At 52.7% G+C, this 16,712-nt stretch overlaps 6 protein-coding genes across 6 annotated transcripts; 1 reads left to right on the forward strand and 5 right to left on the reverse strand.

The window, feature by feature from the left end:
* HER10_EVM0008373 (GMC oxidoreductase) lies at positions 1-2,279 on the reverse strand. Its single transcript, XM_035477898.1, has 2 exons — positions 1,699-2,279; positions 1-1,642 (listed from the first exon to the last, which is right to left on the reverse strand). Exons 1-2 carry the CDS (start codon positions 2,256-2,258, stop codon positions 181-183), a joined length of 2,022 nt encoding a protein of 673 aa, XP_035328256.1. The 5' UTR covers positions 2,259-2,279; the 3' UTR covers positions 1-180.
* A 2,495-nt stretch (positions 2,280-4,774) lies between these two features.
* Positions 4,775-8,114, forward strand: HER10_EVM0008899 (fungal cellulose binding domain-containing protein; the record flags this gene model as incomplete). The annotated part of the gene is made up of 4 exons (XM_035478405.1): positions 4,775-5,209; positions 5,267-5,463; positions 5,533-7,176; positions 8,062-8,114. Exons 1-4 carry the CDS (start codon positions 4,890-4,892, stop codon positions 8,112-8,114), a joined length of 2,214 nt encoding a protein of 737 aa, XP_035328298.1. The 5' UTR covers positions 4,775-4,889.
* A 120-nt stretch (positions 8,115-8,234) lies between these two features.
* On the reverse strand, positions 8,235-9,981 carry HER10_EVM0001335 (glycosyl hydrolase family 61; the record flags this gene model as incomplete). Its single annotated transcript, XM_035471086.1, has 3 exons — positions 8,235-8,295; positions 9,226-9,299; positions 9,364-9,981. The coding sequence occupies 3 exons, from the start codon at positions 9,979-9,981 to the stop codon at positions 8,235-8,237; spliced, it is 753 nt and encodes a 250-aa protein (XP_035327594.1).
* A 75-nt stretch (positions 9,982-10,056) lies between these two features.
* Positions 10,057-11,508, reverse strand: HER10_EVM0005955 (uncharacterized protein). The gene has a single exon (XM_035475556.1). It carries the CDS (start codon positions 11,277-11,279, stop codon positions 10,668-10,670), a length of 612 nt encoding a protein of 203 aa, XP_035328042.1. The 5' UTR covers positions 11,280-11,508; the 3' UTR covers positions 10,057-10,667.
* Positions 11,509-11,937: 429 nt separating this feature from the next.
* On the reverse strand, positions 11,938-13,429 carry HER10_EVM0002634 (HHE domain-containing protein). The gene is made up of 2 exons (XM_035472338.1): positions 12,632-13,429; positions 11,938-12,572 (listed from the first exon to the last, which is right to left on the reverse strand). Exons 1-2 carry the CDS (start codon positions 12,860-12,862, stop codon positions 12,288-12,290), a joined length of 516 nt encoding a protein of 171 aa, XP_035327711.1. The 5' UTR covers positions 12,863-13,429; the 3' UTR covers positions 11,938-12,287.
* A 961-nt stretch (positions 13,430-14,390) lies between these two features.
* On the reverse strand, positions 14,391-16,410 carry HER10_EVM0012022 (uncharacterized protein; the record flags this gene model as incomplete). The annotated part of the gene is made up of 4 exons (XM_035481426.1): positions 14,391-14,536; positions 14,605-15,362; positions 15,413-15,896; positions 15,954-16,410. The coding sequence occupies 4 exons, from the start codon at positions 16,408-16,410 to the stop codon at positions 14,391-14,393; spliced, it is 1,845 nt and encodes a 614-aa protein (XP_035328571.1).
* Between the last annotated feature and the right edge of the window lie 302 nt (positions 16,411-16,712).

A 16,712-nucleotide genomic window follows, 5' to 3' on the forward strand; every position in this document is an offset into this window, starting at 1 on the left:
CGTGTGTAGGGTTTGTTATTAAACATGAAAGGTTTTCGTCATGAATTTCAATATAATTACAGACATCTATTACATTAGAGTGTTCAGTGTCACTTGTGGTATGTATCGCTTCTCCCAAAAGACATTATCTCATCTATGTGCAAATCCCTCGACTCTTGAGGACAAAAGTCAACTGTGTATTTAGTAGCCGGCCAAGATCTGGGCAGAGATCTTCTCGGCCAAGACATAGACAGTGCTCTGGGGGTGACCAGGAGGCAGGAGCGCAAAGCTGCTAGCATCAACGACTCTCAGACCACTGACACCAATGACCTTGGCATCCTTGTCGACAACAGCCATGGGGTCATCAGACTTGCCCATACGGCACGTGCAGCTGGCGTGCCAGATAGTCATGACCGTGTTGCGAATGTTCTGGAGGATCTGGGTGTCGGTCTCGACCTTGGGACCGGGGAAGTACTCCTTGTTATCGGCCAAGACGGGCTTCATGGCATTACTGGCAAAGGCCTGGCGCAGGCGCTTGAAGGTGGCAACGGCGACGGCAACGTCAGTGGGGTCGGTGAGCCACTTGGGGTCGATGAGAGGCAGGTCCTTGGTATCGGCGGAGGCGAGGGTGACGGTGCCCTTGGACATGGGAGCAACGAGACCTCCGAGAATGGTGGCGTACTGGTAGCCGTCCTTGGGCTGCGTGAGGAGAAGGTTGGAGAAGTCGCCAACGTAGCCAGGGGCGGTGAGGTACTCGATCTCGGGCCAATCAGCAGGGAAGTTGCTGTCGAGGATGGCAGCAGTATCAGAGGAGATGAGATCGCGAGGGGTCTTCTCCCAGCCGAGGAAGTCGCAGACGGGGTTGGTGAGGGGACCGATCTTGCGGATGGAGTAGTCGAAGGCGAACTGGGCAGCAGTGTAGATGAGGTCGTTGGCCAGACGGGTCAGAGTCTGGACCTTGACGCGCCATGTGGGACCGAAGAAGACGTGGTCCTCCATGTTTTGGCCGACACCAGGGCGCTCAGCGACGATGGGGATCTTGAACTTGTTGAGCTGGTCCTTAGGGCCAACACCAGAGACCATGAGAAGCTGGGGGCTCTGGAAGGCACCGGCGGACAGGATGACCTCCTTGTTGGCCTTGAGGGTGTAGGTGGTGATGCCAGCATTGGAAGTGAGAACAACCCCAGTCGCCTTCTTGTTGCTGTCAAAGAGAATCTTCTTGGCCAGAGACAGCTGGTAGACCTTGAGGTTCTTGCGGCCAATGGCTTCGTTGAGGAAAGAGGTCTGACTGGACTCGCGCTGCTGCTTGCTAGGCTGGATAGTGTCGGAGCAGTACTGAGCACCCATAAGCTCACCGCTGTTGAAGTCCTGGGCCTGGGGAATGCCGATCTCGTTGAGGGAGGGCTCGAGGTAAGTGCTGAAAGGCTGGGCGTAGTTGGCGTAGGAGACGTCAAGGGGTCCTCCGCCAGCATCGAAAGCGTCAAGGTTGTACTCTGCACTGGCGTTGGGGAAGCGAGTAGGGCCGGGCGGGGTAAACTTGACACTCTTCTTGAAGTACGGAAGAAGGGAATCCCAGGTGTAGCTATCATCGCCGATGGCATCTGCCCACTTCTGGTAGGACTGCTTGGTACCGCGCTGGTAGATCATGAAGTTGCGAGCGGAACTGTTATTGCGTTAGAGCTCTTTCTCAAGATGGAAGTTCAGGACTTGGGAACTTACCTTCCACCGAGACACTTGCCACGAGCGTAGTGAATTTTGCGGTTATTGGCACCGGTTTGCGGCTGCGTGATGAAGTTCCAGTCCACGAGAGGGTTGGTGTCAAGAGGACTAGCACCAGCGAAAAGAGTATCTCCAGCGGGTGTTTGGCCGATGAGAAGGTTGGTGATCTCGTAGAACGTGCCGGCCTCAATCACAGCTACGGTAACATCGGGGTTGGCGCTCAGTCTGTTGGCCATCACAAGACCAGCAGTACCACCGCCAACGATGACATAGTCGAAGGTAGCATCCTTTCCAAGACTTCCTGCGCTGGTGCCGAGCTGGCGCTTGTGCTCGGCATGGAATCGTGCCTCCTCGTCAGCCGGGGCGGCATGGGTCAGGCCCAATATGGTAATGAATGTGGAAACGGCGTAAGTGACACGCATTTTGAAAAGAAAGTATAAAAAAGTTAGTTGAAAAAGAGAGTGAACTGTCGACCCGTGAGACTTGGAGGTTGATAGACAACATTTGGAAGTGAATAGGACTGACAAGACACTTATAATCGTGTGACATGTTTCCCTCATCCGATCCCCATCCCACCGGACGCTGTGAGCTTTGCCCGGAATAGATCCTGTCGCGAGTGTTTACGAGAGCTAAAGTCCATGTTCAGCTAGACTGGAGGCGGGCGCTAGAAGATCACGCTGATTTTGTCCACGCTAGACATAGTCTATTGCGTTCCTGGCTAAGTTTGTTTGCATTAGCGCGTGAACAGACTGCACCACCGCAGAAATTGGGGCTTACACCGATGACCACCGTTCTTAGGGTCCTCTGGTCAGACAGCGGCTTACTGCTTGGACCCTTTTTTAGTATTTCGTGAACAATGAAGAATGGTTCAGGGACATATTTTTCCAAGATCTCCAGGGATGGAAACGTGGGCAACGGGAGCTTGCGGGGATGTAAACATGACGCTAGCCAGAATTTGACTTTTGACTGCTTGCTCAGGGGAGAGTCGGGCGAGGTTCAGAGGGTCGCTCGTCCGAACCTTGACGGCCTAGACGCAGGTGATAGATCGAACGACAGACTTCAGGACGACCTGCAGGCCCAATCTGGTATTTTGGCGGCTGTTGCCGACAGAGTCTTGCGAATTTAGCCCAGTTCTGGACGGAACATGATGTCAACGATCCATTCTGAGTTTAGGTAGGCCAGTAAGCTGCAGACCGAGAACCGCCTACCTGGACTAAACTAAGCAGAGACAGCAAGCTGGATTGTTTCACGATCCGCCGAACCTTGTGAAGTCGAGTTGCTAGATGTGTTGGTGGACCAAAATCTCAAATGATCATGTTAGCGTCGATCTGGTTCAACGTCAAGACGATGCCTGAAAGGTCAATTGCGAAAATTCTCGGATAAAAGAAAGAAACTACGCATGTGGGTTAGTCATATGAAAGGGAGTGACAGGAGTTTTGGCATATTATGCATGGAGGCATGACCTTTTTGGATCTTGACACCAATGCTGCTGTAGCCATGATCACCGTGTCCCACTAGACGCAAATATTGGTCAGCGTAAACAAGGCCTTGCCTCGCTGACAACATAGGTGAATGAAGAAATAGACAAGATCAGCGCTGGCATTGCTTTTTGCTTGCATTGCTAACTTTAAGCAAGCTCGTCAAAGATAGCCAACCAGCCGATGCATTTTGTGTGAACGCCAAACAACAATACAACCTTCCGCGGGTTTAAAATGCATAGAGGCAGGAATGAGCACATAAAAAAATAAGTTTGTCTCAATTCATTCACTTCCGGCACGGTTGACCGGTATAAAAGATACCCGACTACCTGTGAAGCCTCGATGTCGGGTCTGATGAAACTTTGGTCCGTAAAGGAGAGATGGAAGTCTTCCCTGTCGGCTGTTTACCACGACTCCAGCTAGTGACGCACTTGAGGTCAGTTCGCTCTAGAGTACGGAAGGCTTGGTCCGCTGAGGCGAACAACCTGTGGGTCAATCTCCTTCGCTACTCATTCACGTAGGGTCGTAGAGGTCCGAGATTTTTTGCCGCATCGATCGCGAGAGTTTATTAGTTGTAAGTTTGATCCGATATATGATCCGAATCATCAAGCGATAGGGTCTTGGTTTTCTACCCTCATTGTATGCACTTAGTTTAGTAAGATTGCTGGAGGTTATTATTCGGAAGGGACATGAGAATGTTCCACTTTTGCGACTAAACTAGGTAAAGTAACTTCTACGATAGAAGTCAGATTGACTAGACTCCGGACTCTTTGCCTTCGCAAAGGCCCCTCACTGTTGAGTTGGGCATGTAAGCTAGATTCTTGTAGAAAGTCTGCTCAAGTTTCGAATAAGTGTCCGACAATCAATTAGACAACTACCACATTGAGCCGCGAAAGGCAACTGACTCTTCTTTCGGTCATAAAATTACTGAAAACCCGCTTACATAAGTTCGTCAGGTTGAGCTCAGCCTCTGGAGGGACAGGGATGTAGCTCGCTAATATCTGAAAACCGACGAGCTGGTTTGTCCCATTGACCCCTTAATCAAAGGTCCCAAGGAGCTCCAGCTCAACTTGACACACTAGCACAACGCAAATACAGCGTAATTGGCTAAGATTTTCAACCCTCTTCAACCTCCGGGATGGCATGGCCGCACGTGTTATAAGCTAATTGCCTCACTTTACCTCATTCTTCGCCAACCCGAGCAGTCACTGGTGGATTATTGGGTTGCTGATGGAGCCGACAACCATGTCGTCTTGCTGTAACCGGATGCTTCTGATTGCTGGGTGAATCGGGCGGGCCGCGTTAATCACTCGGTTTCGGCATTCTGCCCATAACTTTCTTGGGTTTAAACTTTCGTGGGGATACCTTCAATCTATTCCAGAAGCTCTGCCCCTGGTAGTGCATCGCGAAGAAGGAAGTTCGCGCCTATTCGGCTCATGTATCCTGTTTACTAACCAAGTATGGTTGTCCTGACCGAGCCGAGGGGGTAAACTGGCAGTGATGTAAATAGTTGAAGGTCCCCTATGGAGCATTTTTGAATGACTTTCTTGTCTGTCTATCTTTTGATTCAGTTACTCTCTTTTTCTCACCACGTTCGCTTTCGCGACATTCACTCTTTTTCTAACAGCATCAAACATTCTTTTCACCTGGCTGGTCCATCTACGATTCACCATTCTTTCAAGTTTCGAGTGACCTAGCCCACAACATCCGATCATGAGAAGCGCCGGTCTTATTTTGGCGGCCGCGGCGTCCGTCCGCGCCGCTTGCTCGTGGAAGAACGTCCACACCGGAGGCGGTGGCGGCTTCGTGCCGTCCATCGTCTTCCACCCGACCGAGAAGGGAGTCGCATACGCTCGCACAGACATTGGAGGTCTTTACAGACTGAACGCCGACGACTCATGGACCCCCATCACCGACGCCAACGGATTTGCCGATGACGCCAACTGGAACCGATGGGGCATCGACGCTCTTGCGGTTGACGCCCAGGATGCGAACAAGGTCTACATTGCTACTGGCATGTACACGAACGACTGGTAAGCACTGCTCTGCAACTCAGTTTGCTATCCCGCATCGAAGCTAAACCACAGCAGGGACCCCAAGAATGGAACGTTCGCACGCAGCTCCGACAAGGGAGAGACCTGGGAGACCACCACTCTTCCCTTCAAGGTCGGCGGCAACATGCCCGGCCGTGGAATGGGTGAGCGGTTGGCTGTCGACCCCAAGAACTCGGAGATTATCTTCTTTGGTGCCCGCAGCGGCAACGGTTTGTGGAAGAGCACAGACGCTGGTGAGCAGAATCCCACTCACGATCTACCTTACCCTCGATTCGGTTTTCTGACAGAGCATAATTGGTTAGGTGCGACTTTCTCCAAGGTCTCTACTTTCGAGGCCGTCGGTACTTTCCGCCCCGGCGCCGCGAGCGATGCCTACAATGGTGACCTTCAAGGTCTGACCTTCGTCACCTTCGACGAGACCTCCGACGTCGTCAACGGTGCGACCTCGAGAATCTTTGTTGGAACCGCCGACAACACTACTGCGTCCGTCTACGTCAGCACTGACGCCGGTGCCACCTGGGGCCCCGTCGATGGCCAGCCCAAGAAGTTCTTCCCTCACAAGGCTGTGCTTCAACCCGCCGAGAAGGTCATTTACTTCACCTACTCCGATGGAACCGGCCCCTACGATGGCACCCAGGGTGGTGTCTGGAAGTATGACCTTACGACGAGCAAGTGGACCGACATCACCCCTACCACTGGCAGCGATCTCTACTACGGCTTCGGTGGACTCGGTGTCGATATGCAAAAGCCTGGAACGATCGTTGTCGCGACCCTGAACAGCTGGTACCCCGATGCCATCCTTTTCCGCTCCACTGACTCCGGTGCGACCTGGAAGAGAATCTGGGGCTACGGTGCCGATGGCAAGGTCGCGCCGCAGTACACCATCAGCGCGCCCAACGCTCCCTGGATCGAGACCAACTTCCTCGACATCGACACCAAGAAGCTCGGCTGGATGATTGAGTCCCTTTCAATTGACCCCACCAACAGCGACAAGTTCTTCTACGGCACCGGCCTTACCCTGTACGGTAGCAACGACCTGACCAACTGGGACAAGAACAAGACCATCACCATCCAGAGTCTTGCTTCCGGCATCGAGGAGATGGCGGTCGGTGCCTTGGCCAGTGCCGCTGAGGGCCCCGAGCTCTTCTTCGCGACTCTTGACAACAACGGCTTCACCTACAAGACCGCCGCCGACGTCGACAAGGCCCCTCAATCGGCCTGGACGAACCCTTGGTGGGCCAGCAGTGTCGATGTTGACTTTGCCGGCAACAGCCCCAACAAGGTTGCTCGCATCGGTAAGGCCACCGATTCTCCTCAGCTTGCCCTCAGCACCGACGGCGGTGAGACCTGGTCCGTTGTGAACTCCACCGGCAACACCATCACCGACGGCTCCGTTGCCTACTCCGCCGACGGCGATGTCATTCTCTGGTCCTCCAAGAGCGAGGGCGTCCAGGTCATCCGCAACGCAGGCAAGCCCGAGAACAGCACCCTCCCCGCGAGCAGCGTCATCGCCAGCGACAAGAAGAAGAACGACGTCTTCTACGCCGGTTCCAAGGCCACCTTCTACGTCTCCACCGACGGTGCAGCCACCTTCACCGAGTCTCCCCTGGGCAATGTTACTGAAATCCGCTTCATCGCCGCCCACCCTGCCACAGCCGGCGAGCTGTTCGTCTCCACCAACTCGGGCGTCTTCCACAGCACCGACTTTGGCAAGACCTTCACCTCCATCTCCGGCCCTTCCAACGCCCACGCCGTCTCCGTCGGCAAGGGCGAAGGCAGCGCCTGGAACCTGTACGTCTTTGGCGAGGCCGCCGACGGCAAGAAGCTCTACGCCAGCGCCGATCTCGGTGCTTCGTGGGTTGACCTCCAGGGCACCTACAGCTTCGGCGCTCTCGACGGCGCTGCTCTTGTTGGTTCCGCCAACGAGGCCAACGTTGTCTATGTTGGTACCAACGGCCGCGGTGTCATGTACACCTCGTGCCCTGTCTCCAACTCCAGTACGGCCCCGGCTGCTGCGCATGCCAGACGGCACGCTCGCAGCAGACCCATGCGTCTTGGAAGAGCTCCCCACCGCCACTGAGCGCGGGGATATTGTGTATGAAAAGCTCGATTCAGTTCATCTGTAGATTCAGTTTAGAACTCATTACCTGTGAATAGACTGGTAAATTTTGAAGATTTAAAACCTCAGACTATCTTGTCAACGTCAAGTGACATGCCAGCAAACTTTCCGTCACTGCTATCGCTGATGAAAGCACGCATTGTCTTGATCACGAATTCGGGTAATAACAGCAACTTTCGGGGTGCCCCGCTCATCAAAGTGTGCAATATGCAGGGGGGTCATAACACTATTCAGGGCTTTAGCCGCTGTCTTGTTAGCGCAAGTTCACTTTAAACTTGTGGAATAACTTTAAGCTTCCAATGACTTGAAATCACCTCAAATTGAACGTCAATCGGCCACATCGTTTCTTGAGACAAATAATGGCTTCCTTAACAAGTACACGGGCGGAGTCAAAAGTCGCAATCGCTAGCTCCTCCTCCCCAGATCTACACCTCGCCCATCCTACACCCGAAGAATGCATCCAGATATGGACAATTGCGGCTGATGAATGGAAAGATTCTTTGACTCTGCCCTTGTACATCCTCGAGTCCGCGTACCTCACCACAGTTCCACTTGCAAGAGACGGAGGCATGACCACCTGGGTTCTCGTTGACAAAAGCCGGCCACCAAACGAGCGGGACGTCTTTTGTTCATGCGAAACCTTCCGCAAACGGTGTCTCGTAAGCGATAGCATGGGAAATATGACGGAGGTTATCATACATGGAATCGCCAGCGTCTTCTGTTCAGAAAAGTTTCGCGGCCGCGGCTACGCAGCTCGTCACATGAAGGAGTTGGCGACGGTTCTGCGCGGTTGGCAGTCCGAGGATGGAAAGGCCATTGGAAGTGTCTTGTACTCAGACATAGGAAAGGAGTATTATACCAAGATGGGATGGACACCAAACCCAATCAACGGGCATCTGGTATTGCCGCCTGTAATGTTGAAGATACCTGCGACTTCGCACCCGATCTTCGAATCGCATCTAGAGAGCTTGTGCCTCAGGGACAAGGACATGATACAAAATGACATGGCCACACCGAGTCTGTCATGCAAGCGAGTGGTTATTCTACCAGACTTGGATCACATGTTATGGCACATTCGCAAAGAAGACTTCGCCACCAAGCAGATCTTTGGTAAAAAGGCAGTGATAAAGGGAGCAATCGCTGGAGTGCCTGGGAAACAGGTCTGGGCTACCTGGGTTCGTCGCTACTACAGTCACCCAGATCATCATAGCATTGAGGGTGCAGATGATAAGAATGTTCTTTACATTCTCCGCCTTGTGGTAGAAGGAGACGAGACTGCGAACAAGTCACGCGATGGAAACATCATGATACCGATGGAAGATTATGCAGAGCAAGCTGCTGCGTTGAAGGCTGTGATGCAGGCTGCTCAAGCAGAGGCGGCAGATTGGAGGCTAGACCAGGTGCAACTATGGGATCCTTCTCTCATGGTAAAGAGCCTTTTGGACCAAAGCGACCTGGATTCTGTCTACGTTGAGAGGCAGAGTCAAAGCATTGCCAGTCTACTGTGGTTTGAGGATGGCGAGGGTTTTGGACTAGAGGACGCTCCGATTTTGATCAACAATGAGCATTATGCGTGGTGTCAGGGGGTGTGTCCAGGGATGAGAAAAGCTCTTAATTTGACTGCAAGCTCTACGCGATGAAATTCAATAAACAGAAGGAGTTGATGCCGATTACACAACTACTAGAGAATAGACCCTCAGGTAATGGAAGGTCTGGTAAACATCGACGTTTCACAGTTTGTACAAGTTTGATTTCTTGGGTAATATGTACATGAAATTAATCTCCATCTCCAACCATCAAAGAGTTCATCCATATCACTGATGATACTGATGCACCAAAACCGCTAAAAGCAAATCTTGAGACTTAACAAGCGAACTTCGCGGGTCCTGGAATTGTGTAGTTCGTGACGACGGGGTAGTAGATGTTGATGGTGATGCCGGGATCGGATCCCTGAAACTATAGTCAGTAAACAGTGCAAATTATGTGACTTAATGACAATTATTCAACAACATACCTTGTAAGCACCGGGGAAGCTGACGGTCGAAGGGCTCTTGGCCGCAGTCCCGCCAACGACATTGATTTGAGCACACTCCATGTACAGTTGTGCACCCGGGTAGGAGCTGGCGCCGTGCAAGGCAATCATCTCAGCTCTGAGAAGGTACTGTCCGTTGGCAATACACTTGGGAATAGTAATAGCCTGCTTCCCAGCATTACCAATGACGCGCTCCGTTCCCCAGACACCACTGCTCAGACCGTCCTCTTGAATCTTGAACCATCCCGCGCCAGTACCGGGATCGGTCTTGGCGTCGGTGACCTTCTTCATGTAGGCAAGAGTTGGCCCCTTGTGGCTGGCGTCCATGACGTCCTCGGGTCCGCTGGTCAGGGTGTGGCGCCAGACGGCTGTCACTGTTGAACCAGCTGTCACGGTGATGACTTTGTCGGTTGACTTTGTCGGGTTTGGATCACCGTTGCAGGCGATGTACTGGGACGTGACGTCGGTCTGAGGACCGTCGTACTCCGGAGTACGGATGCCTTGAGAGACACCGCTGTCGACGCCATCGGCCTCGAGGGAGACGAAAATGGTGTGAGCCTGGCAGAGGCCGGCGGCAGCGAGGAGACCGAGAAGCTTCATGTTGTAGAGGTTGTGCTTTCCCTTTAGCATCAAGTATCCAAATGGGCACCACGCAGGTCATGAGAAAGGGAGGTCATTCATCATTTTATATCGAATCTGCCGTGAACATGGTCCATAACGGACTTTACGACTCTCTCAACCGCGACGACGTTCCAGACCGGCGAGTACGGGGCGACCCCTTCCGGCATCCCACGAGCGGAAGGTCATGAGGTGGTGGCAAGAACGGATTGCATCGCTAAGTGAGACTGACAATGGAATAAAGGTGCCAATGCTAGCTTGGCGGGGCCAGTTCATCCGGCATTTAGATTAAGCTCATTTATCCTCCGCGAATCGCTTGGCGATAGTGTTGTAACAAGCCGCCCTTAGTCTCAAGTAAGTAGTGTTCTGGCCAATGACACCGACACCCACCGGCAGGAATCAAATGGGAGGACCTCTTGTTGGTCTTACCGACATGGATCGGATGGTGGCCAGTTGCGGACTCCGGAGATCGTGAGCTGGGAATTCGGGACTGTTTCCGAAGACTAGGATAAAGAACACTCATCGTAGAACAATTGCTAAACTTGATACGATCTAGGAAAGCTTGAGCAAGCATTGCGTACCTTCAACATCACGAAGGTGGTGACCAAATCAGGTTCATTGCTCAACGCGAGCGCTACTCCGGGCCTCCAGCATCCCTCGTTGTGCACTCAACGCCGGCGTCCCGATCCATGAGCCATACGATCAACAACCAACCCGCCCACTGTGCTACCAACGACATTCTCCCACGTTCTAGACGGCTTCTCTCCATGCTTCCCAGCGACGGCGTCAATCACCCCGGCTCCCGCCGCCGCCGTCACGACTCTTGCCGTTCGGTCCCTGTCATGCCGCGCCAGACCCGCCTCAATGATACCGGCACTAGCAGCTGCGACAGCGGCCTGACCCCAATTGGGCCCGGAGGTGGAGTGCCTCCGTTTGCTTCTGCTCTGTGTGTGGCGGTGGTGGCGATGGTGTCCATGCCCGTAGCTGTGATGACTGCGGTCGCGGTCGTGGTCGTAGACCTCGGATCTTGGTCGCGATCGCGGACGCCTCTCTTCATAGTGGTAGTCTCTAGTTCTTGGTCTGTATCTATTTTCTTCGTAGACTTCCACGCGGCCTCTGCGATCAGGAGACTCGTAGTGCTTGTGTGCGACGTGGACAGCGCCGGCGTCTCTTGTCGGGCTGTACTCTGGACTTCCGACGCTCAAGTCGGAGTAGGCTGGTGAGTGGTGCCGGCGGCGGGTTGGGTATTTGTCTCGTAGATCGTACTCATTGTACGACATCTTGAATATTTATTGATGAGTTGGAATCTTGTGGGCTGGCTTCAAAGATTCGTAAATGAGGGTTCCGTAGGATTTCATGGCCGTAGCATGGGGAATCAGCTTAAATAACATGACGGAAATCAACAACTCCAGAGGCCAAGGGCACTAGATCTCCGCTTGTCTTGCCGACCACCGAAAGTCTTGCGGGGGATGGGGAGTTCGCCTCTCAAGACTGCATATTGGGAAATTCTGATGTAAGTTCTCGGCCGGATGGGTAACAGCGATTCCAATCAAGTTTTAAGAAAGTGCATCTTTGACTCAGGCTCAAACCACCTTGTGATGGTAAAGTGGAGCGAATGCTCTCACATGTGATGAACTTGCATACGTTCAGAGCTAAATCAGGTTTTTGGAAGCTGTGGGCTACAGGCGCAATGGAGTATTCGGCTTTGGCGCGCATTGCCAAAGCATGATCAACAACCAAGCATGAACCAAGAGAGTGATGGCACATGTCATGCATTGGCAGTTTTGGTCTCTAACGGAGTTGACTCCGGCGGCTACTGATGCCGTAGTCACTACTACCTTCACTAGCTCCGCAAGGTAAGAGTACCGACGCAACAAGATTACAGAGGAGAAAATGGACTGCAAAGTTGGAAGACAGATGGATATGACACTGGTGTGCTGCAAGTCGTGGTCTTATGACGTGAAAGTGACAAAGACATACCGGGGCAAACTCGGCGTGGTTGACACCGACCGGGCCCACCCGGAGTTGCTCGGCTCCGGGTCGGTCGGTTCCAAGCTTATCGTGTGTTTCGTTACATGCGAGGTCAGAAGAGAGATGTACTCAGAATATTAAAATTCAGGCTGTGATCTTGAGTGCAACTACCATACTGAAAGAACCCCGTAATGATTGATATCTACTGTGCCCACTAGGGTCTTGCTCCGTCATAATGCCGTATATCATGAGGCGTCTCACCCATACTTCCCCAGAATTCCCTCCTCACCAACCCCGCAAAACCGGGCCATGCGCAATCAAGGCCCAGTTTCGGTGGCGAGGAAGTCTGTGATCTGCTGAGACGGCGGACCGCGATCAGGCGAGGGGTTACTCCGCGTCGGAGCCATGGACATTGTGAGCCGAAATTGCCTCGCTAGCTCCTCGGACTCGGTCATGGTGAGGCACTCTTCCAGCCGGGCCACGTCCTGGTTGTCGGTATCGCGGACGTGGGCTGCCAGGTCTACCCAGAGAGCCTTTAACTCGGTTTCGAAGCTGTCATCGTCGACTGGAATCGCTTGAAGGCGGCAAATCTTTCCCTTCAACTGAAATGACCGGTCAATTTGCCGTTGCGACTATGGGTGGGCGACAATGCCAAACTTACGCTTTCGCGATCCGTGTGATTCCTGGCGCTACGAGACTCGCCATCGGCCAGTCGATCTGTGAGGATTGGAAGGAGGACTTGTTCCTCGCTGATGCAATGCCTTGCCAGTTCGAGACTGAGCTCATTCCTCCATCGGACTTTGTCTTCTAGAGTGGTTGATGTGAGGATATATCGATATGCCTGCTCGATCTTCCGATGGTCATCCTTGATCGCGTCGCTGAGTCTCGTCATGATGTTGATGTTTAGTGGTTAGATATTGAGGTGAATAGTGCTGAGGCCGATTACTTCGAAGCATGAAAGAGAAGCTGGCGTAATAGAACGGTGGCACTTATTGAATTCGAGGTGCTGGTGGATGGCAACCGGAAAAAGGTCAGTTTTCCCGCGAACTTCGGTAGAGATGGTCTTGAACAAGATCATGAGTCTGACTGGAGAGTGGGAATCCCATGCCTAAAGTAAGTAAGCAAACCCACAAATGACGTTTCGGAGACTCATGGCCGTGGCGTCTCACCAGGGGCTGATCCTATTGTGATACCTGACAGACAGCGCCATGTCTGCCCAAGCTTGCCAAGTAGTCTCCGATAAGCTATGAGGTACTCTTTCACTCACTCACTCTCACGCACTCCAGGAACAGTGGCACAGCAAGGGAGGGGTCCTGTCAAAGCACCTTGGTAGCCGTGGTGGCTTTGCAGGCTTACAGGCTGCAGCATCCCGAGAAGCAAAGGAGATCAGTGGGACATCTTTTAGACCCCCCGAGCTCCCGGCGCGAAGTGGAGCAGCCGCTCCGGAGACGTGGATTCATGGAGTGAGTGGTCCGGCGGTTGGGTTGGGTTGGGGATTCCGCCCCTAAGGCCCCCTAGGAATGATTGACCGGCATCAAGAACTGCCTATTCCGGCATGGTGGACTACGCATCCGGTTGCGAATCCCAGACGGTGATTTGTTTGGCAATCTTGAGAAAGAGTGTGCTCTTGGGCCTCAGCCCTGTTTTTTCTGGTCCGCCACTCTATCATCATCGCGTCACCCCAACCCGTTTCCGAATGCTAGGGTTTGGGATCCTGGCGAGCTGTGTCGGCCGTCAGACTGTGCCACGTGGGCTTTCGACCTACTACCTATGTACGCTTAATGTTCCGTCAGTCAATACCTAGCACTAGGATGTGATGAACACACGGACCAAGGTAAAACCGGTATTATGGCAACTTTGTTCCTATGGCGCGTACGTCGGCTTTGCCACAGCAGGGAAGACAGTGTTGCGCCGCCGATTTCCGTTCTCTCAACCATCCACCATCCAAAGAATGTGACTCTGATTGTGTTCCTGCGCAAGGATCCTTGACTTCCAGAAGGGACAATCAAAGTCTCGTTTGATCTAAAGGTCCGGGTTCAGTTTACCGGAGAATATGTCTGAGACAAGAAGCACCTTTGCAAGTTAACTCGACCCCAGCCATCAAACGGCGAAAAGGATAAGCGGCAACCCACGCCATCTCGTCGGGCTTTTGGCGAGGTAATAAGCTACAGAAGAACCAAAGAGCTCGGCTCTTTTCTCTCCTTGCATGATTCGCTTTACCACAACTCTTCCTTCTGTGGTGTACCAAGTCATCACCCAGCCACATCATCGTGAGGCTTGTCATACTACGGTCAAAGGTTAGCCCGCAATTTCACCGCTGACGCCGCAGATCCTCGGTGTAACCCATCTTGGATCGCAAAAGTACCTATATGTACCTCTTCCGGCGTCTTTGCCTCACAAGGATACCTCCATTTCCCCCTTCAGATTCTGCCACGAGCCAAGAACCTGTCCGGGATGTCGACATGCTTGCATCGTAGATACTCTGCCAAGTTCTTGCTGAGGAAATCATAAGACGAGCTAGCAGAGACGCCCCTATCGAGGTGATCCTTCAATAGGAAGTGCACAGCTTTCTCCATGTCAGTCCATCACGACACCATCGACCTTTACACATGCACGCAGGACAGGATAACTCACCATGGAGATGTGGGAGCTCGAACCGGAAAACCGGTTTACCCTTGTCATCCTCTCCTAGCAAATCACGAATCTTCCCGACCGTCAACACCGACCTTAACCAATCCCACTCATCGGCATTTCGCACAAAGAATCCAACGTTGCTGTCGGATCCCTTGTCACCCGACCGCGCATGTACGACATACCCAAGTGGTGCCCTTGTAGTTGGCCCCAAGGTCGCGACATTGATCGGGCGTTTGGTCTCATACGTCGGCTGATCGTACAAAAAGTCCACAGTGTCCCGCGGGGGCTCAATGTCGACCTTTTGACTCTTCCACGGTAAATGGCACACGTGCTTTGCTGCGCTCTGCGGGAGAATGCTAACCCAGTACTCATGGTATTCTTTTGGGATTGCTTGTCGCGTGTCTAGGTGGAATGTTGCACCGGGGTAGCTTTGCATGATGTTGTCCACGATTGGTTTCAGGAACTTCAAGGGCGACAACGCTGCTTGGTCGCGCGCTTGTGCAAAGATGCGCAGATCGACAGTTGCTGCATCTTGATTTGCGGGGTTCTCTGGACAAGAGCCGTTGGTGCTGAAATTGAGACAAGAGAAGGACTTTACGTCCAGAACGTGGCGAAGCTGACGCTCAAACAATGCCGCCTTCTCTTTGATATCGAGGCCGCAAAGAAAGTAATGGGCTTCGGCTTGATATCCGCCTTTGGCTGTGATGCCAACCTTTGTAGTCGGAGGAGGCTTCATACTACCGACGTTGAAGACTCGACTGTAGCGATGTCAGTGGGGGTTTTGATGGGTATTGTGATGGGGACATACACTTGATTCTGTCCTACCTGCGTCATCTTGATGTTGTCCAGGATGGCCGCGACATCCGAGTTGTAGTAATATGGCCCTTGGATCTCGTAGAGGAGCTGAGCTTTGCACGTCTCCAGAGTCACCATACCTCCCGTTCGAGCTTGCTTGTAGACGGTGAACTCGCCAGTTTCCTCGACTTTGGCTATCGGAAATCCAATCTCGACAGAAGTACCAGGCAAGCTCTTGAACCCAGAGAAGTTTCCGCCCGTCACGTAAGTCGTGCATTCGATGAAGTGACCTGCGACGAGTGCGTGCGCCAGCTGTGAGTAGTCATCACGCTTCCAGCCATGATGGTATGCTGCGCATGCAATGGTTGGCGAAGCGTCAGCTACACGGCCGCACAATACGATGTGAGCCCCTTGCTTGAATGCCTCGACTATTCCCCAGCAGCCCAGATATGCCTGAGCGTAGATGGGTTCGTAAGGCCAGTCCTTGATATTTTCGCCTAGACTTGTCAGCATCTAGCAACATAAGCCATGGGATTGGCTGGGTCGTGAAGTACCCGTTGTCAGATTCTTAAATCCTTCTCCAGACTTCAGCCCTTTTTTAACAACATCAATCACCTCGTCGCCCTCAATCCAGGCGACTTTAAGATTCAAGCCCTTCTCGCTAATCATCTGTAATAGAACATCATGTAGCTTCTTGGTATCGCTTGCGCCAGCGTTGACAGCAAGTTTGATCCGCCTGGAATCCATGTATTGCAGCGCAGGCTCGATCGCTTCGAGAAATGAAGGCTCAAATTCAGACGAGTTTGTGGGATCAGTCGCCTTCGCGACGCCCCTTGACGTCATGTTGTACTCTGACATCCAGTCGCCGACAATGTACTGGATGTCTTCATTCCGAGCGAGCTCGGCAAGTCCATGGCGTCTGTCTGCTGCAGATCCGGACGCCGATGCTATGCGCGCGGTGTCATTTGCGCGAGATGCGAGATGGCCTGGGAGATTAGTCCTGAGAGGCATGGTCAAATTTGGTTGACTTGCGAAGGAATAAGGCAAGGATGCTTTTTTGACTAGTTTCCGAAAATCAACGAGTTGTATGGAGTTGCTTTAGTTATAGATGATCCTCATGGCACTTTAATCATGGGATTCTCACAGTTCTAGCTGGAGTCCATTAGCCGTCCTCCCCGCACCGGCGAACCGTGTCCCCTCCGCATAGAATGCAACAAGCCTCGGCTTGTCCGGCTTTTCAGATGTTTCAATGTGCCCCGAGCGTCGATCGACAATTGTTTTAAGAATTTTGAATCATAAGTCCTGACTCAATT

The sequence above is a fragment of the Colletotrichum scovillei genome, assembly GCF_011075155.1.
Source record: "Colletotrichum scovillei strain TJNH1 chromosome Unknown Contig00010, whole genome shotgun sequence".
Lineage (NCBI taxonomy): Eukaryota > Fungi > Ascomycota > Sordariomycetes > Glomerellales > Glomerellaceae > Colletotrichum > Colletotrichum scovillei.

What these genes read in the sequence shown, in the direction of transcription:
- HER10_EVM0008373 (XM_035477898.1), bottom strand. Translation starts at nt 2,258, where the DNA reads ATGAGGGAAACATGTCACACGATTATAAGTGTCTTGTCAGTCCTATTC. An exon ending in GGCAAGTGTCTCGGTGGAAG is followed by an intron (nt 1,643 to 1,698) that starts GTAAGTTCCCAA and finishes ACGCAATAACAG; the next exon opens with TTCCGCTCGCAACTTCATGA.
- HER10_EVM0002634 (XM_035472338.1), bottom strand. Translation starts at nt 12,862, where the DNA reads ATGACGAGACTCAGCGACGCGATCAAGGATGACCATCGGAAGATCGAG. An exon ending in ATCACACGGATCGCGAAAGC is followed by an intron (nt 12,573 to 12,631) that starts GTAAGTTTGGCA and finishes CGGTCATTTCAG; the next exon opens with TTGAAGGGAAAGATTTGCCG.
- HER10_EVM0005955 (XM_035475556.1), bottom strand. Translation starts at nt 11,279, where the DNA reads ATGTCGTACAATGAGTACGATCTACGAGACAAATACCCAACCCGCCGC.